The sequence below is a fragment of the Trypanosoma melophagium genome (assembly GCF_022059095.1).
Source record: "Trypanosoma melophagium isolate St. Kilda chromosome Unknown ctg28segment0, whole genome shotgun sequence".
In the NCBI taxonomy this organism is placed as follows: Eukaryota; Euglenozoa; class Kinetoplastea; order Trypanosomatida; family Trypanosomatidae; genus Trypanosoma; species Trypanosoma melophagium.
This window is the reverse complement of record NW_027125159.1, coordinates 180,367-196,840: the sequence shown is the minus strand read 5'-3', so window position 1 is coordinate 196,840 and position 16,474 is coordinate 180,367. Positions and strand designations below refer to the sequence as shown.

The window sequence follows — 16,474 nt, the reverse complement described above, 5'->3', positions numbered from 1 at the left end:
CTCAGCATCTGAAGAGCCACGTGAGAGCAGCAGCAGCGCAGAGGCCAGCAGCAGTTCGGCATCTGAAGAGCCACGTGAGAGCAGCAGCAGCGCAGAGGCCAGCAGCAGTTCGGCATCTGAAGAGCCACGTGAGAGCAGCAGCAGCGCAGAGGCCAGCAGCAGTTCGGCATCTGAAGAGCCACGTGAGAGCAGCAGCAGCGCAGAGGCCAGCAGCAGTTCGGCATCTGAAGAGCCACGTGAGAGCAGCAGCAGCGCAGAGGCCAGCAGCAGTTCGGCATCTGAAGAGCCACGTGAGAGCAGCAGCAGCGCAGAGGCCAGCAGCAGTTCGGCATCTGAAGAGCCACGTGAGAGCAGCAGCAGCGCAGAGGCCAGCAGCAGCTCGGCATCTGAAGAGCCACGTGAGAGCAGCAGCAGCGCAGAGGCCAGCAGCAGCTCGGCATCTGAAGAGCCACGTGAGAGCAGCAGCAGCGCAGAGGCCAGCAGCAGTTCGGCATCTGAAGAGCCACGTGAGAGCAGCAGCAGCGCAGAGGCCAGCAGCAGTTCGGCATCTGAAGAGCCACGTGAGAGCAGCAGCAGCGCAGAGGCCAGCAGCAGTTCGGCATCTGAAGAGCCACGTGAGAGCAGCAGCAGCGCAGAGGCCAGCAGCAGCTCGGCATCTGAAGAGCCACGTGAGAGCAGCAGCAGCGCAGAGGCCAGCAGCAGTTCGGCATCTGAAGAGCCACGTGAGAGCAGCAGCAGCGCAGAGGCCAGCAGCAGTTCGGCATCTGAAGAGCCACGTGAGAGCAGCAGCAGCGCAGAGGCCAGCAGCAGTTCGGCATCTGAAGAGCCACGTGAGAGCAGCAGCAGCGCAGAGGCCAGCAGCAGTTCGGCATCTGAAGAGCCACGTGAGAGCAGCAGCAGCGCAGAGGCCAGCAGCAGCTCAGCATCTGAAGAGCCACGTGAGAGCAGCAGCAGCGCAGAGGCCAGCAGCAGTTCGGCATCTGAAGAGCCACGTGAGAGCAGCAGCAGCGCAGAGGCCAGCAGCAGTTCGGCATCTGAAGAGCCACGTGAGAGCAGCAGCAGCGCAGAGGCCAGCAGCAGTTCGGCATCTGAAGAGCCACGTGAGAGCAGCAGCAGCGCAGAGGCCAGCAGCAGTTCGGCATCTGAAGAGCCACGTGAGAGCAGCAGCAGCGCAGAGGCCAGCAGCAGCTCAGCATCTGAAGAGCCACGTGAGAGCAGCAGCAGCGCAGAGGCCAGCAGCAGTTCGGCATCTGAAGAGCCACGTGAGAGCAGCAGCAGCGCAGAGGCCAGCAGCAGTTCGGCATCTGAAGAGCCACGTGAGAGCAGCAGCAGCGCAGAGGCCAGCAGCAGTTCGGCATCTGAAGAGCCACGTGAGAGCAGCAGCAGCGCAGAGGCCAGCAGCAGTTCGGCATCTGAAGAGCCACGTGAGAGCAGCAGCAGCGCAGAGGCCAGCAGCAGTTCGGCATCTGAAGAGCCACGTGAGAGCAGCAGCAGCGCAGAGGCCAGCAGCAGTTCGGCATCTGAAGAGCCACGTGAGAGCAGCAGCAGCGCAGAGGCCAGCAGCAGTTCGGCATCTGAAGAGCCACGTGAGAGCAGCAGCAGCGCAGAGGCCAGCAGCAGTTCGGCATCTGAAGAGCCACGTGAGAGCAGCAGCAGCGCAGAGGCCAGCAGCAGTTCGGCATCTGAAGAGCCACGTGAGAGCAGCAGCAGCGCAGAGGCCAGCAGCAGTTCGGCATCTGAAGAGCCACGTGAGAGCAGCAGCAGCGCAGAGGCCAGCAGCAGTTCGGCATCTGAAGAGCCACGTGAGAGCAGCAGCAGCGCAGAGGCCAGCAGCAGCTCGGCATCTGAAGAGCCACGTGAGAGCAGCAGCAGCGCAGAGGCCAGCAGCAGTTCGGCATCTGAAGAGCCACGTGAGAGCAGCAGCAGCGCAGAGGCCAGCAGCAGTTCGGCATCTGAAGAGCCACGTGAGAGCAGCAGCAGCGCAGAGGCCAGCAGCAGTTCGGCATCTGAAGAGCCACGTGAGAGCAGCAGCAGCGCAGAGGCCAGCAGCAGTTCGGCATCTGAAGAGCCACGTGAGAGCAGCAGCAGCGCAGAGGCCAGCAGCAGTTCGGCATCTGAAGAGCCACGTGAGAGCAGCAGCAGCGCAGAGGCCAGCAGCAGTTCGGCATCTGAAGAGCCACGTGAGAGCAGCAGCAGCGCAGAGGCCAGCAGCAGTTCAGCATCTGAAGAGCCACGTGAGAGCAGCAGCAGCAGCGCAGAGGCCAGCAGCAGTTCGGCATCTGAAGAGCCACGTGAGAGCAGCAGCAGCGCAGAGGCCAGCAGCAGTTCGGCATCTGAAGAGCCACGTGAGAGCAGCAGCAGCGCAGAGGCCAGCAGCAGTTCGGCATCTGAAGAGCCACGTGAGAGCAGCAGCAGCGCAGAGGCCAGCAGCAGCTCGGCATCTGAAGAGCCACGTGAGAGCAGCAGCAGCGCAGAGGCCAGCAGCAGCTCAGCATCTGAAGAGCCACGTGAGAGCAGCAGCAGCGCAGAGGCCAGCAGCAGTTCGGCATCTGAAGAGCCACGTGAGAGCAGCAGCAGCGCAGAGGCCAGCAGCAGTTCGGCATCTGAAGAGCCACGTGAGAGCAGCAGCAGCGCAGAGGCCAGCAGCAGTTCGGCATCTGAAGAGCCACGTGAGAGCAGCAGCAGCGCAGAGGCCAGCAGCAGCTCGGCATCTGAAGAGCCACGTGAGAGCAGCAGCAGCGCAGAGGCCAGCAGCAGTTCGGCATCTGAAGAGCCACGTGAGAGCAGCAGCAGCGCAGAGGCCAGCAGCAGCTCGGCATCTGAAGAGCCACGTGAGAGCAGCAGCAGCGCAGAGGCCAGCAGCAGTTCGGCATCTGAAGAGCCACGTGAGAGCAGCAGCAGCGCAGAGGCCAGCAGCAGTTCGGCATCTGAAGAGCCACGTGAGAGCAGCAGCAGCGCAGAGGCCAGCAGCAGTTCGGCATCTGAAGAGCCACGTGAGAGCAGCAGCAGCGCAGAGGCCAGCAGCAGCTCAGCATCTGAAGAGCCACGTGAGAGCAGCAGCAGCGCAGAGGCCAGCAGCAGTTCGGCATCTGAAGAGCCACGTGAGAGCAGCAGCAGCGCAGAGGCCAGCAGCAGTTCGGCATCTGAAGAGCCACGTGAGAGCAGCAGCAGCGCAGAGGCCAGCAGCAGTTCGGCATCTGAAGAGCCACGTGAGAGCAGCAGCAGCGCAGAGGCCAGCAGCAGTTCGGCATCTGAAGAGCCACGTGAGAGCAGCAGCAGCGCAGAGGCCAGCAGCAGCTCGGCATCTGAAGAGCCACGTGAGAGCAGCAGCAGCGCAGAGGCCAGCAGCAGTTCGGCATCTGAAGAGCCACGTGAGAGCAGCAGCAGCGCAGAGGCCAGCAGCAGTTCGGCATCTGAAGAGCCACGTGAGAGCAGCAGCAGCGCAGAGGCCAGCAGCAGTTCGGCATCTGAAGAGCCACGTGAGAGCAGCAGCAGCGCAGAGGCCAGCAGCAGCTCGGCATCTGAAGAGCCACGTGAGAGCAGCAGCAGCGCAGAGGCCAGCAGCAGTTCGGCATCTGAAGAGCCACGTGAGAGCAGCAGCAGCGCAGAGGCCAGCAGCAGTTCGGCATCTGAAGAGCCACGTGAGAGCAGCAGCAGCGCAGAGGCCAGCAGCAGTTCGGCATCTGAAGAGCCACGTGAGAGCAGCAGCAGCGCAGAGGCCAGCAGCAGCTCGGCATCTGAAGAGCCACGTGAGAGCAGCAGCAGCGCAGAGGCCAGCAGCAGTTCGGCATCTGAAGAGCCACGTGAGAGCAGCAGCAGCGCAGAGGCCAGCAGCAGCTCGGCATCTGAAGAGCCACGTGAGAGCAGCAGCAGCGCAGAGGCCAGCAGCAGTTCGGCATCTGAAGAGCCACGTGAGAGCAGCAGCAGCGCAGAGGCCAGCAGCAGCTCGGCATCTGAAGAGCCACGTGAGAGCAGCAGCAGCGCAGAGGCCAGCAGCAGTTCGGCATCTGAAGAGCCACGTGAGAGCAGCAGCAGCGCAGAGGCCAGCAGCAGCTCGGCATCTGAAGAGCCACGTGAGAGCAGCAGCAGCGCAGAGGCCAGCAGCAGTTCGGCATCTGAAGAGCCACGTGAGAGCAGCAGCAGCGCAGAGGCCAGCAGCAGTTCGGCATCTGAAGAGCCACGTGAGAGCAGCAGCAGCGCAGAGGCCAGCAGCAGTTCGGCATCTGAAGAGCCACGTGAGAGCAGCAGCAGCGCAGAGGCCAGCAGCAGTTCGGCATCTGAAGAGCCACGTGAGAGCAGCAGCAGCGCAGAGGCCAGCAGCAGTTCGGCATCTGAAGAGCCACGTGAGAGCAGCAGCAGCGCAGAGGCCAGCAGCAGCTCGGCATCTGAAGAGCCACGTGAGAGCAGCAGCAGCGCAGAGGCCAGCAGCAGTTCGGCATCTGAAGAGCCACGTGAGAGCAGCAGCAGCGCAGAGGCCAGCAGCAGTTCGGCATCTGAAGAGCCACGTGAGAGCAGCAGCAGCGCAGAGGCCAGCAGCAGTTCGGCATCTGAAGAGCCACGTGAGAGCAGCAGCAGCGCAGAGGCCAGCAGCAGTTCGGCATCTGAAGAGCCACGTGAGAGCAGCAGCAGCGCAGAGGCCAGCAGCAGTTCGGCATCTGAAGAGCCACGTGAGAGCAGCAGCAGCGCAGAGGCCAGCAGCAGTTCGGCATCTGAAGAGCCACGTGAGAGCAGCAGCAGCGCAGAGGCCAGCAGCAGTTCGGCATCTGAAGAGCCACGTGAGAGCAGCAGCAGCGCAGAGGCCAGCAGCAGCTCGGCATCTGAAGAGCCACGTGAGAGCAGCAGCAGCGCAGAGGCCAGCAGCAGTTCGGCATCTGAAGAGCCACGTGAGAGCAGCAGCAGCGCAGAGGCCAGCAGCAGTTCGGCATCTGAAGAGCCACGTGAGAGCAGCAGCAGCGCAGAGGCCAGCAGCAGTTCGGCATCTGAAGAGCCACGTGAGAGCAGCAGCAGCGCAGAGGCCAGCAGCAGTTCGGCATCTGAAGAGCCACGTGAGAGCAGCAGCAGCGCAGAGGCCAGCAGCAGTTCGGCATCTGAAGAGCCACGTGAGAGCAGCAGCAGCGCAGAGGCCAGCAGCAGCTCGGCATCTGAAGAGCCACGTGAGAGCAGCAGCAGCGCAGAGGCCAGCAGCAGCTCGGCATCTGAAGAGCCACGTGAGAGCAGCAGCAGCGCAGAGGCCAGCAGCAGTTCGGCATCTGAAGAGCCACGTGAGAGCAGCAGCAGCGCAGAGGCCAGCAGCAGTTCGGCATCTGAAGAGCCACGTGAGAGCAGCAGCAGCGCAGAGGCCAGCAGCAGTTCGGCATCTGAAGAGCCACGTGAGAGCAGCAGCAGCGCAGAGGCCAGCAGCAGCTCGGCATCTGAAGAGCCACGTGAGAGCAGCAGCAGCGCAGAGGCCAGCAGCAGTTCGGCATCTGAAGAGCCACGTGAGAGCAGCAGCAGCGCAGAGGCCAGCAGCAGTTCGGCATCTGAAGAGCCACGTGAGAGCAGCAGCAGCGCAGAGGCCAGCAGCAGTTCGGCATCTGAAGAGCCACGTGAGAGCAGCAGCAGCGCAGAGGCCAGCAGCAGTTCGGCATCTGAAGAGCCACGTGAGAGCAGCAGCAGCGCAGAGGCCAGCAGCAGTTCGGCATCTGAAGAGCCACGTGAGAGCAGCAGCAGCGCAGAGGCCAGCAGCAGTTCGGCATCTGAAGAGCCACGTGAGAGCAGCAGCAGCGCAGAGGCCAGCAGCAGTTCGGCATCTGAAGAGCCACGTGAGAGCAGCAGCAGCGCAGAGGCCAGCAGCAGCAGTTCGGCATCTGAAGAGCCACGTGAGAGCAGCAGCAGCGCAGAGGCCAGCAGCAGTTCGGCATCTGAAGAGCCACGTGAGAGCAGCAGCAGCGCAGAGGCCAGCAGCAGTTCGGCATCTGAAGAGCCACGTGAGAGCAGCAGCAGCGCAGAGGCCAGCAGCAGCTCGGCATCTGAAGAGCCACGTGAGAGCAGCAGCAGCGCAGAGGCCAGCAGCAGTTCGGCATCTGAAGAGCCACGTGAGAGCAGCAGCAGCGCAGAGGCCAGCAGCAGTTCGGCATCTGAAGAGCCACGTGAGAGCAGCAGCAGCGCAGAGGCCAGCAGCAGTTCGGCATCTGAAGAGCCACGTGAGAGCAGCAGCAGCGCAGAGGCCAGCAGCAGCTCGGCATCTGAAGAGCCACGTGAGAGCAGCAGCAGCGCAGAGGCCAGCAGCAGTTCGGCATCTGAAGAGCCACGTGAGAGCAGCAGCAGCGCAGAGGCCAGCAGCAGTTCGGCATCTGAAGAGCCACGTGAGAGCAGCAGCAGCGCAGAGGCCAGCAGCAGCTCGGCATCTGAAGAGCCACGTGAGAGCAGCAGCAGCGCAGAGGCCAGCAGCAGTTCGGCATCTGAAGAGCCACGTGAGAGCAGCAGCAGCGCAGAGGCCAGCAGCAGTTCGGCATCTGAAGAGCCACGTGAGAGCAGCAGCAGCGCAGAGGCCAGCAGCAGTTCGGCATCTGAAGAGCCACGTGAGAGCAGCAGCAGCGCAGAGGCCAGCAGCAGTTCGGCATCTGAAGAGCCACGTGAGAGCAGCAGCAGCGCAGAGGCCAGCAGCAGTTCGGCATCTGAAGAGCCACGTGAGAGCAGCAGCAGCGCAGAGGCCAGCAGCAGTTCGGCATCTGAAGAGCCACGTGAGAGCAGCAGCAGCGCAGAGGCCAGCAGCAGCTCGGCATCTGAAGAGCCACGTGAGAGCAGCAGCAGCGCAGAGGCCAGCAGCAGTTCGGCATCTGAAGAGCCACGTGAGAGCAGCAGCAGCGCAGAGGCCAGCAGCAGTTCGGCATCTGAAGAGCCACGTGAGAGCAGCAGCAGCGCAGAGGCCAGCAGCAGTTCGGCATCTGAAGAGCCACGTGAGAGCAGCAGCAGCGCAGAGGCCAGCAGCAGTTCGGCATCTGAAGAGCCACGTGAGAGCAGCAGCAGCGCAGAGGCCAGCAGCAGCTCGGCATCTGAAGAGCCAGCAGCAGCAGCGCAGAGGCCAGCAGCAGTTCGGCATCTGAAGAGCCACGTGAGAGCAGCAGCAGCGCAGAGGCCAGCAGCAGTTCGGCATCTGAAGAGCCACGTGAGAGCAGCAGCAGCGCAGAGGCCAGCAGCAGTTCGGCATCTGAAGAGCCACGTGAGAGCAGCAGCAGCGCAGAGGCCAGCAGCAGTTCGGCATCTGAAGAGCCACGTGAGAGCAGCAGCAGCGCAGAGGCCAGCAGCAGCTCGGCATCTGAAGAGCCACGTGAGAGCAGCAGCAGCGCAGAGGCCAGCAGCAGTTCGGCATCTGAAGAGCCACGTGAGAGCAGCAGCAGCGCAGAGGCCAGCAGCAGTTCGGCATCTGAAGAGCCACGTGAGAGCAGCAGCAGCGCAGAGGCCAGCAGCAGTTCGGCATCTGAAGAGCCACGTGAGAGCAGCAGCAGCGCAGAGGCCAGCAGCAGTTCGGCATCTGAAGAGCCACGTGAGAGCAGCAGCGCAGAGGCCAGCAGCAGTTCGGCATCTGAAGAGCCACGTGAGAGCAGCAGCAGCGCAGAGGCCAGCAGCAGTTCGGCATCTGAAGAGCCACGTGAGAGCAGCAGCAGCGCAGAGGCCAGCAGCAGTTCGGCATCTGAAGAGCCACGTGAGAGCAGCAGCAGCGCAGAGGCCAGCAGCAGCTCGGCATCTGAAGAGCCACGTGAGAGCAGCAGCAGCGCAGAGGCCAGCAGCAGTTCGGCATCTGAAGAGCCACGTGAGAGCAGCAGCAGCGCAGAGGCCAGCAGCAGTTCGGCATCTGAAGAGCCACGTGAGAGCAGCAGCAGCGCAGAGGCCAGCAGCAGTTCGGCATCTGAAGAGCCACGTGAGAGCAGCAGCAGCGCAGAGGCCAGCAGCAGTTCGGCATCTGAAGAGCCACGTGAGAGCAGCAGCAGCGCAGAGGCCAGCAGCAGTTCGGCATCTGAAGAGCCACGTGAGAGCAGCAGCAGCGCAGAGGCCAGCAGCAGTTCGGCATCTGAAGAGCCACGTGAGAGCAGCAGCAGCGCAGAGGCCAGCAGCAGTTCGGCATCTGAAGAGCCACGTGAGAGCAGCAGCAGCGCAGAGGCCAGCAGCAGTTCGGCATCTGAAGAGCCACGTGAGAGCAGCAGCAGCGCAGAGGCCAGCAGCAGTTCGGCATCTGAAGAGCCACGTGAGAGCAGCAGCAGCGCAGAGGCCAGCAGCAGTTCGGCATCTGAAGAGCCAAGAGGAGAGGCCAGCAGCAGTCGGCATCTGAAGAGCCACGTGAGAGCAGCAGCAGCGCAGAGGCCAGCAGCAGCTCGGCATCTGAAGAGCCACGTGAGAGCAGCAGCAGCGCAGAGGCCAGCAGCAGTTCGGCATCTGAAGAGCCACGTGAGAGCAGCAGCGCAGAGGCCAGCAGCAGTTCGGCATCTGAAGAGCCACGTGAGAGCAGCAGCAGCGCAGAGGCCAGCAGCAGCTCGGCATCTGAAGAGCCACGTGAGAGCAGCAGCAGCGCAGAGGCCAGCAGCAGCTCAGCATCTGAAGAGCCACGTGAGAGCAGCAGCAGCGCAGAGGCCAGCAGCAGTTCGGCATCTGAAGAGCCACGTGAGAGCAGCAGCAGCTCAGCATCTGAAGAGCCACGTGAGAGCAGCAGCAGCGCAGAGGCCAGCAGCAGTTCGGCATCTGAAGAGCCACGTGAGAGCAGCAGCAGCGCAGAGGCCAGCAGCAGTTCGGCATCTGAAGAGCCACGTGAGAGCAGCAGCAGCGCAGAGGCCAGCAGCAGTTCGGCATCTGAAGAGCCACGTGAGAGCAGCAGCAGCGCAGAGGCCAGCAGCAGTTCGGCATCTGAAGAGCCACGTGAGAGCAGCAGCAGCGCAGAGGCCAGCAGCAGCTCAGCATCTGAAGAGCCACGTGAGAGCAGCAGCAGCGCAGAGGCCAGCAGCAGTTCGGCATCTGAAGAGCCACGTGAGAGCAGCAGCAGCGCAGAGGCCAGCAGCAGTTCGGCATCTGAAGAGCCACGTGAGAGCAGCAGCAGCGCAGAGGCCAGCAGCAGTTCGGCATCTGAAGAGCCACGTGAGAGCAGCAGCAGCGCAGAGGCCAGCAGCAGTTCGGCATCTGAAGAGCCACGTGAGAGCAGCAGCAGCGCAGAGGCCAGCAGCAGTTCGGCATCTGAAGAGCCACGTGAGAGCAGCAGCAGCGCAGAGGCCAGCAGCAGCTCGGCATCTGAAGAGCCACGTGAGAGCAGCAGCAGCGCAGAGGCCAGCAGCAGTTCGGCATCTGAAGAGCCACGTGAGAGCAGCAGCAGCGCAGAGGCCAGCAGCAGTTCGGCATCTGAAGAGCCACGTGAGAGCAGCAGCAGCGCAGAGGCCAGCAGCAGCTCGGCATCTGAAGAGCCACGTGAGAGCAGCAGCAGCGCAGAGGCCAGCAGCAGTTCGGCATCTGAAGAGCCACGTGAGAGCAGCAGCAGCGCAGAGGCCAGCAGCAGCTCGGCATCTGAAGAGCCACGTGAGAGCAGCAGCAGCGCAGAGGCCAGCAGCAGCTCGGCATCTGAAGAGCCACGTGAGAGCAGCAGCAGCGCAGAGGCCAGCAGCAGTTCGGCATCTGAAGAGCCACGTGAGAGCAGCAGCAGCGCAGAGGCCAGCAGCAGTTCGGCATCTGAAGAGCCACGTGAGAGCAGCAGCAGCGCAGAGGCCAGCAGCAGCTCAGCATCTGAAGAGCCACGTGAGAGCAGCAGCAGCGCAGAGGCCAGCAGCAGTTCGGCATCTGAAGAGCCACGTGAGAGCAGCAGCAGCGCAGAGGCCAGCAGCAGTTCGGCATCTGAAGAGCCACGTGAGAGCAGCAGCAGCGCAGAGGCCAGCAGCAGTTCGGCATCTGAAGAGCCACGTGAGAGCAGCAGCAGCGCAGAGGCCAGCAGCAGCTCGGCATCTGAAGAGCCACGTGAGAGCAGCAGCAGCGCAGAGGCCAGCAGCAGTTCGGCATCTGAAGAGCCACGTGAGAGCAGCAGCAGCGCAGAGGCCAGCAGCAGCTCGGCATCTGAAGAGCCACGTGAGAGCAGCAGCAGCGCAGAGGCCAGCAGCAGTTCGGCATCTGAAGAGCCACGTGAGAGCAGCAGCAGCGCAGAGGCCAGCAGCAGTTCGGCATCTGAAGAGCCACGTGAGAGCAGCAGCAGCGCAGAGGCCAGCAGCAGTTCGGCATCTGAAGAGCCACGTGAGAGCAGCAGCAGCGCAGAGGCCAGCAGCAGCTCGGCATCTGAAGAGCCACGTGAGAGCAGCAGCAGCGCAGAGGCCAGCAGCAGTTCGGCATCTGAAGAGCCACGTGAGAGCAGCAGCAGCGCAGAGGCCAGCAGCAGTTCGGCATCTGAAGAGCCACGTGAGAGCAGCAGCAGCGCAGAGGCCAGCAGCAGTTCGGCATCTGAAGAGCCACGTGAGAGCAGCAGCAGCGCAGAGGCCAGCAGCAGCTCGGCATCTGAAGAGCCACGTGAGAGCAGCAGCAGCGCAGAGGCCAGCAGCAGTTCGGCATCTGAAGAGCCACGTGAGAGCAGCAGCAGCGCAGAGGCCAGCAGCAGCTCAGCATCTGAAGAGCCACGTGAGAGCAGCAGCAGCGCAGAGGCCAGCAGCAGTTCGGCATCTGAAGAGCCACGTGAGAGCAGCAGCAGCGCAGAGGCCAGCAGCAGCTCGGCATCTGAAGAGCCACGTGAGAGCAGCAGCAGCGCAGAGGCCAGCAGCAGTTCGGCATCTGAAGAGCCACGTGAGAGCAGCAGCAGCGCAGAGGCCAGCAGCAGTTCGGCATCTGAAGAGCCACGTGAGAGCAGCAGCAGCGCAGAGGCCAGCAGCAGTTCGGCATCTGAAGAGCCACGTGAGAGCAGCAGCAGCGCAGAGGCCAGCAGCAGCTCGGCATCTGAAGAGCCACGTGAGAGCAGCAGCAGCGCAGAGGCCAGCAGCAGTTCGGCATCTGAAGAGCCACGTGAGAGCAGCAGCAGCGCAGAGGCCAGCAGCAGTTCGGCATCTGAAGAGCCACGTGAGAGCAGCAGCAGCGCAGAGGCCAGCAGCAGTTCGGCATCTGAAGAGCCACGTGAGAGCAGCAGCAGCGCAGAGGCCAGCAGCAGTTCGGCATCTGAAGAGCCACGTGAGAGCAGCAGCAGCGCAGAGGCCAGCAGCAGTTCGGCATCTGAAGAGCCACGTGAGAGCAGCAGCAGCGCAGAGGCCAGCAGCAGTTCGGCATCTGAAGAGCCACGTGAGAGCAGCAGCAGCGCAGAGGCCAGCAGCAGTTCGGCATCTGAAGAGCCACGTGAGAGCAGCAGCAGCGCAGAGGCCAGCAGCAGTTCGGCATCTGAAGAGCCACGTGAGAGCAGCAGCAGCGCAGAGGCCAGCAGCAGCTCAGCATCTGAAGAGCCACGTGAGAGCAGCAGCAGCGCAGAGGCCAGCAGCAGTTCGGCATCTGAAGAGCCACGTGAGAGCAGCAGCAGCGCAGAGGCCAGCAGCAGTTCGGCATCTGAAGAGCCACGTGAGAGCAGCAGCAGCGCAGAGGCCAGCAGCAGTTCGGCATCTGAAGAGCCACGTGAGAGCAGCAGCAGCGCAGAGGCCAGCAGCAGTTCGGCATCTGAAGAGCCACGTGAGAGCAGCAGCAGCGCAGAGGCCAGCAGCAGTTCGGCATCTGAAGAGCCACGTGAGAGCAGCAGCAGCGCAGAGGCCAGCAGCAGCTCGGCATCTGAAGAGCCACGTGAGAGCAGCAGCAGCGCAGAGGCCAGCAGCAGCTCGGCATCTGAAGAGCCACGTGAGAGCAGCAGCAGCGCAGAGGCCAGCAGCAGTTCGGCATCTGAAGAGCCACGTGAGAGCAGCAGCAGCGCAGAGGCCAGCAGCAGCTCGGCATCTGAAGAGCCACGTGAGAGCAGCAGCAGCGCAGAGGCCAGCAGCAGTTCGGCATCTGAAGAGCCACGTGAGAGCAGCAGCAGCGCAGAGGCCAGCAGCAGCTCGGCATCTGAAGAGCCACGTGAGAGCAGCAGCAGCGCAGAGGCCAGCAGCAGTTCGGCATCTGAAGAGCCACGTGAGAGCAGCAGCAGCGCAGAGGCCAGCAGCAGCTCAGCATCTGAAGAGCCACGTGAGAGCAGCAGCAGCGCAGAGGCCAGCAGCAGCTCGGCATCTGAAGAGCCACGTGAGAGCAGCAGCAGCGCAGAGGCCAGCAGCAGCTCGGCATCTGAAGAGCCACGTGAGAGCAGCAGCAGCGCAGAGGCCAGCAGCAGTTCGGCATCTGAAGAGCCACGTGAGAGCAGCAGCAGCGCAGAGGCCAGCAGCAGCAGTTCGGCACCTGAAGAGCCACGTGAGAGCAGCAGCAGCGCAGAGGCCAGCAGCAGTTCGGCATCTGAAGAGCCACGTGAGAGCAGCAGCAGCGCAGAGGCCAGCAGCAGCAGTTCGGCATCTGAAGAGCCACGTGAGAGCAGCAGCAGCGCAGAGGCCAGCAGCAGTTCGGCATCTGAAGAGCCACGTGAGAGCAGCAGCAGCGCAGAGGCCAGCAGCAGTTCGGCATCTGAAGAGCCACGTGAGAGCAGCAGCAGCGCAGAGGCCAGCAGCAGCTCGGCATCTGAAGAGCCACGTGAGAGCAGCAGCAGCGCAGAGGCCAGCAGCAGCTCGGCACCTGAAGAGCCACGTGAGAGCAGCAGCAGCGCAGAGGCCAGCAGCAGTTCGGCATCTGAAGAGCCACGTGAGAGCAGCAGCAGCGCAGAGGCCAGCAGCAGTTCGGCATCTGAAGAGCCACGTGAGAGCAGCAGCAGCGCAGAGGCCAGCAGCAGTTCGGCATCTGAAGAGCCACGTGAGAGCAGCAGCAGCGCAGAGGCCAGCAGCAGCTCGGCACCTGAAGAGCCACGTGAGAGCAGCAGCAGCGCAGAGGCCAGCAGCAGCTCGGCACCTGAACAACCACGTGAGAGCAGCAGCAGCGCAGAGGCCAGCAGCAGCTCGGCATCTGAAGAGCCACGTGAGAGCAGCAGCAGCGCAGAGGCCAGCAGCAGCTCGGCATCTGAAGAGCCACGTGAGAGCAGCAGCAGCGCAGAGGCCAGCAGCAGCTCGGCATCTGAAGAGCCACGTGAGAGCAGCAGCAGCGCAGAGGCCAGCAGCAGCTCGGCACCTGAAGAGCCACGTGAGAGCAGCAGCAGCGCAGAGGCCAGCAGCAGTTCGGCATCTGAAGAGCCACGTGAGAGCAGCAGCAGCGCAGAGGCCAGCAGCAGCTCGGCATCTGAAGAGCCACGTGAGAGCAGCAGCAGCGCAGAGGCCAGCAGCAGTTCGGCATCTGAAGAGCCACGTGAGAGCAGCAGCAGCGCAGTGGCTCTTATTTGTCTGAACTTCAGGATGGGTTTTCTTTGTATCGAATGAGGGACGATAGAGTTATATTGGTGCAGGCTTCCCTCCAAGGTTACCATATTGAATACGCTGAAGCATTGGTGTTCTCTATAAGCATGGATCAACTTACTGGTTGTGTGAATAATCAGCAGGAGGTGAGGAAGGTTCAAAGCGTAGGTGGTGGTTCTCTTGTTTCCCCAATTAATAATACATTGCAGCCCCCCAAGTCTTTGGGTATGCATGCCGTGATGGCGCAAGTTCCTGCGCCATTTGTTTTGCGGGTGCAGGTGTCCCCAATAAATCCACCTTCGACAGCAGGGGGTATTGGAAATTCATCAAAGGCTATTTCTATGATTTCGATCATTGCTGCACCTTTTGGTGTATTAGGTATTGATTATGTTACAGCGTTGAATATGATGCCATGTACACCAGATGGTACACGTCGTATATTGTCTAGTTTTCGTGCTCTCTCTGTGACTACTATCGAGAATTCCTTCTATGGTGTTATGTTAGGCAATCTTATTGTTGGTGGTGGAGTGTTTCTGCTGCATACAGCGGTACTTATTATAGTGAAATATGCTCGTCATAAAACTCTTTTAGAAGCGGCCACCATCTGCTGGTATCCTGGTATTACTTTTGCAGTATTAGTAAATCTCTTTGTTGGTACAAGTTTTGCAACGCTGCAGGGATTTACGTTCAAAGACGGCTCTACTTTAGCACTGAGTGTTGTGATGCTCGTAGTATTCATCTGCTGCTTTGTCGTGGCGCTCTTCCTTGCAGTGATAAAAGCGGCTGTACATTACGTGCCTGTAGAGGATGTTATGGATGTTGCTGTTAAACCACCTGGCAAAGCAACTGTACGTCGATTCTGTAATACTTGGCCATTACGTGTGCGTGGTGTTTGGTTACCATACGAGGTATCTGATCGTCTCTTCATAGTACTATTTAACCTTCGTCGCTGCCGTGTGACGTGGGTGACATTGTGGTTGTGGGCCCCGTTGATTGTAGCACTTTTTGCGGCGTTTCCTGTTAACACTGCCGCTAGTTGTATTGCTGCCGATGTGGCACTTATGGTATGTCATATCTTCCTATTCTTTTTGGTTGCCCGCTATCGTCCATTAGTGTCCCCAATCGATAATATCTATTTTCTCGTGGTTATGGCAGTTTCTGTCTGGATTCTCGGCGGGTGTATCGCACTCCTTCTGAAACCTGATAATAGTCGTGCTGTAGATGCTGTGAGTGCGGCTGCCGTTGTGGCCATCATTGCCTTCTTTCTCTATCTTATACTTAAGGTACTCCAGGTGGTGGAGTTGATGACACGGCGTATTAAACGTAGAAAAGATGGAAGTGCTACCAACATAGAACCAGTAGCCGTCAACTCAGACCCAGCGGTGTAAGGAACCACGCATATATATTTGGTAACCCTATCGTTTATTTATTTATTTATTTATTTATTTATTTATTTATTTATTTATTTATTTATTTATTTGCACAACTCTATGCATGAGGTATGCGCAGTTGTTGTGTAATCATGGCAGTTCAAAAACAAATTCATATATATTTGTATACTATACATGTAGATATATGTATATAAATATATAGATATATTCATATTTTTTCCTCTGTGCGGTTGCCATTGTGCGTAAAAATAAGGAAAAGGAAGAAAAAAGAAATTTTGGAGGTTCTTCCACGGACTAAAACCGAAAAAAAAGAGAAGCAGTATAAGAGTAAAGAGAGGATGTTCCTCTGAAAGAAGTATGATGACACATAATTTATGCTTGTGTTTTTTTCTTTATTATTGTTGTTACTATTACTATTTTTATTATTTTTTCTTATTTTAGTGTTCTTTTTGTTTTACTTTATTATTTTTGTTATTTTTATATATGTATACCTTGTTTGGGTGCTATTTTTCTTTTTCCAATGAGCGTGTTGTTTCTGTGATTTTGCGATTGTGTGTTTGTGTGTGTTTGACTGTGTTTCTCTGTTATACTTATTGTATGGCCTGAAACCAGTTTACATGATGAATTCGTCTATTTAACCATCATATTCCTTTATATATATATATATATATATATATATATATATATATATATATATATATATATATATATAAAGAGATAAAAGGGATTGTATGGGCTTATTTATGGTCTCTTTTAAGTGGAGACGCCTAAAGTACATATTGCACCGCACACTTGATTAACTGAGGCCAAAAATGAGAGAAAAAGAAAAAGAAGAAAAAAAAAAGTAGTTTATTTATTTTTATTATTTTTTCCCCTTTCACTCTTATATATGATATGACTTTTTTCTATGTTCCTTTTTTATCGTGATTATTTTATATTTTTCTTTTTTTTTTTGAACGTGTACGTTTTCGTTTACTTTGTATTTACTTTCCAGTTTGTTTGGTTTCGCATTATTATTATTATTATTATTATTATTCGTTTCTTTTTTTTCTTTGTTGACGCTGGTGTATTATTTCCAACTCTCTCCTTTTCTCTCTCTTTACAGTCATTCCTATTTATATTTACATTTAAATAGTATGTCTGACTGTAGGGGAGTTAAGCGAGAAAAGAAGAAAAAAAAAGAATTTCTCAGATTGATTATTATTTAATAAAGAAAAAAAAATACGTAGAAAAATATAAAAAAGAATAATTAATTAATGAATATTATTTTAATCAAAAAAAAAAAAAAAGGAAAATGAGCCGAACGAGGAGACCATAAAAAAGAAGGGGAAACAAAAGGGGAGAAGAGAAGAGTTTAAATAAAATTCTCCGGTACGTAGTTATAACGACAAGAGTTCGTTTCTTTTTTTTTCTTTTTGGTTTATTTATTTATTTATTTATTTATTTTTCTTTTATTTCATTCTCTGATGTTTTATTTGTCTACTTATGCATCCATTTATCTTTATTTTCTTTCTACTTACCAATTTACTTACTGTCATTACTAATATATATCTATATCTATATCTATATACCCATCTCTATATCTATATCTATCGAACTATATATATATATATATATATATATATATATATATATAAACAGATATGTATGTCTATGGGTAAATGAGATACGAATGTCGGGGGAGAGGGTAAAATAACTAAATATGCATAACTT

The 16,474-nt window shown here is 57.8% G+C and overlaps 3 protein-coding genes across 3 annotated transcripts; 1 reads left to right on the top strand and 2 right to left on the bottom strand.

The window, feature by feature from the left end:
* Nucleotide 1: 1 nt before the first annotated feature.
* Nucleotides 2-8,517, bottom strand: LSM04_003901 (uncharacterized protein; the record flags this gene model as incomplete). Its single annotated transcript, XM_067330695.1, has 2 exons — nucleotides 2-378; nucleotides 453-8,517. The coding sequence occupies 2 exons, from the start codon at nucleotides 8,515-8,517 to the stop codon at nucleotides 2-4; spliced, it is 8,442 nt and encodes a 2,813-aa protein (XP_067190304.1).
* A 47-nt stretch (nucleotides 8,518-8,564) lies between these two features.
* On the bottom strand, nucleotides 8,565-13,441 carry LSM04_007020 (uncharacterized protein; the record flags this gene model as incomplete). Its single annotated transcript, XM_067330684.1, has 2 exons — nucleotides 8,565-8,653; nucleotides 8,728-13,441. The coding sequence occupies 2 exons, from the start codon at nucleotides 13,439-13,441 to the stop codon at nucleotides 8,565-8,567; spliced, it is 4,803 nt and encodes a 1,600-aa protein (XP_067190333.1).
* Nucleotides 13,442-13,711: 270 nt separating this feature from the next.
* On the top strand, nucleotides 13,712-14,758 carry LSM04_004126 (uncharacterized protein; the record flags this gene model as incomplete). The annotated part of the gene is made up of 1 exon (XM_067330673.1): nucleotides 13,712-14,758. The coding sequence occupies one exon, from the start codon at nucleotides 13,712-13,714 to the stop codon at nucleotides 14,756-14,758; it is 1,047 nt and encodes a 348-aa protein (XP_067190308.1).
* Nucleotides 14,759-16,474: the final 1,716 nt, after the last annotated feature.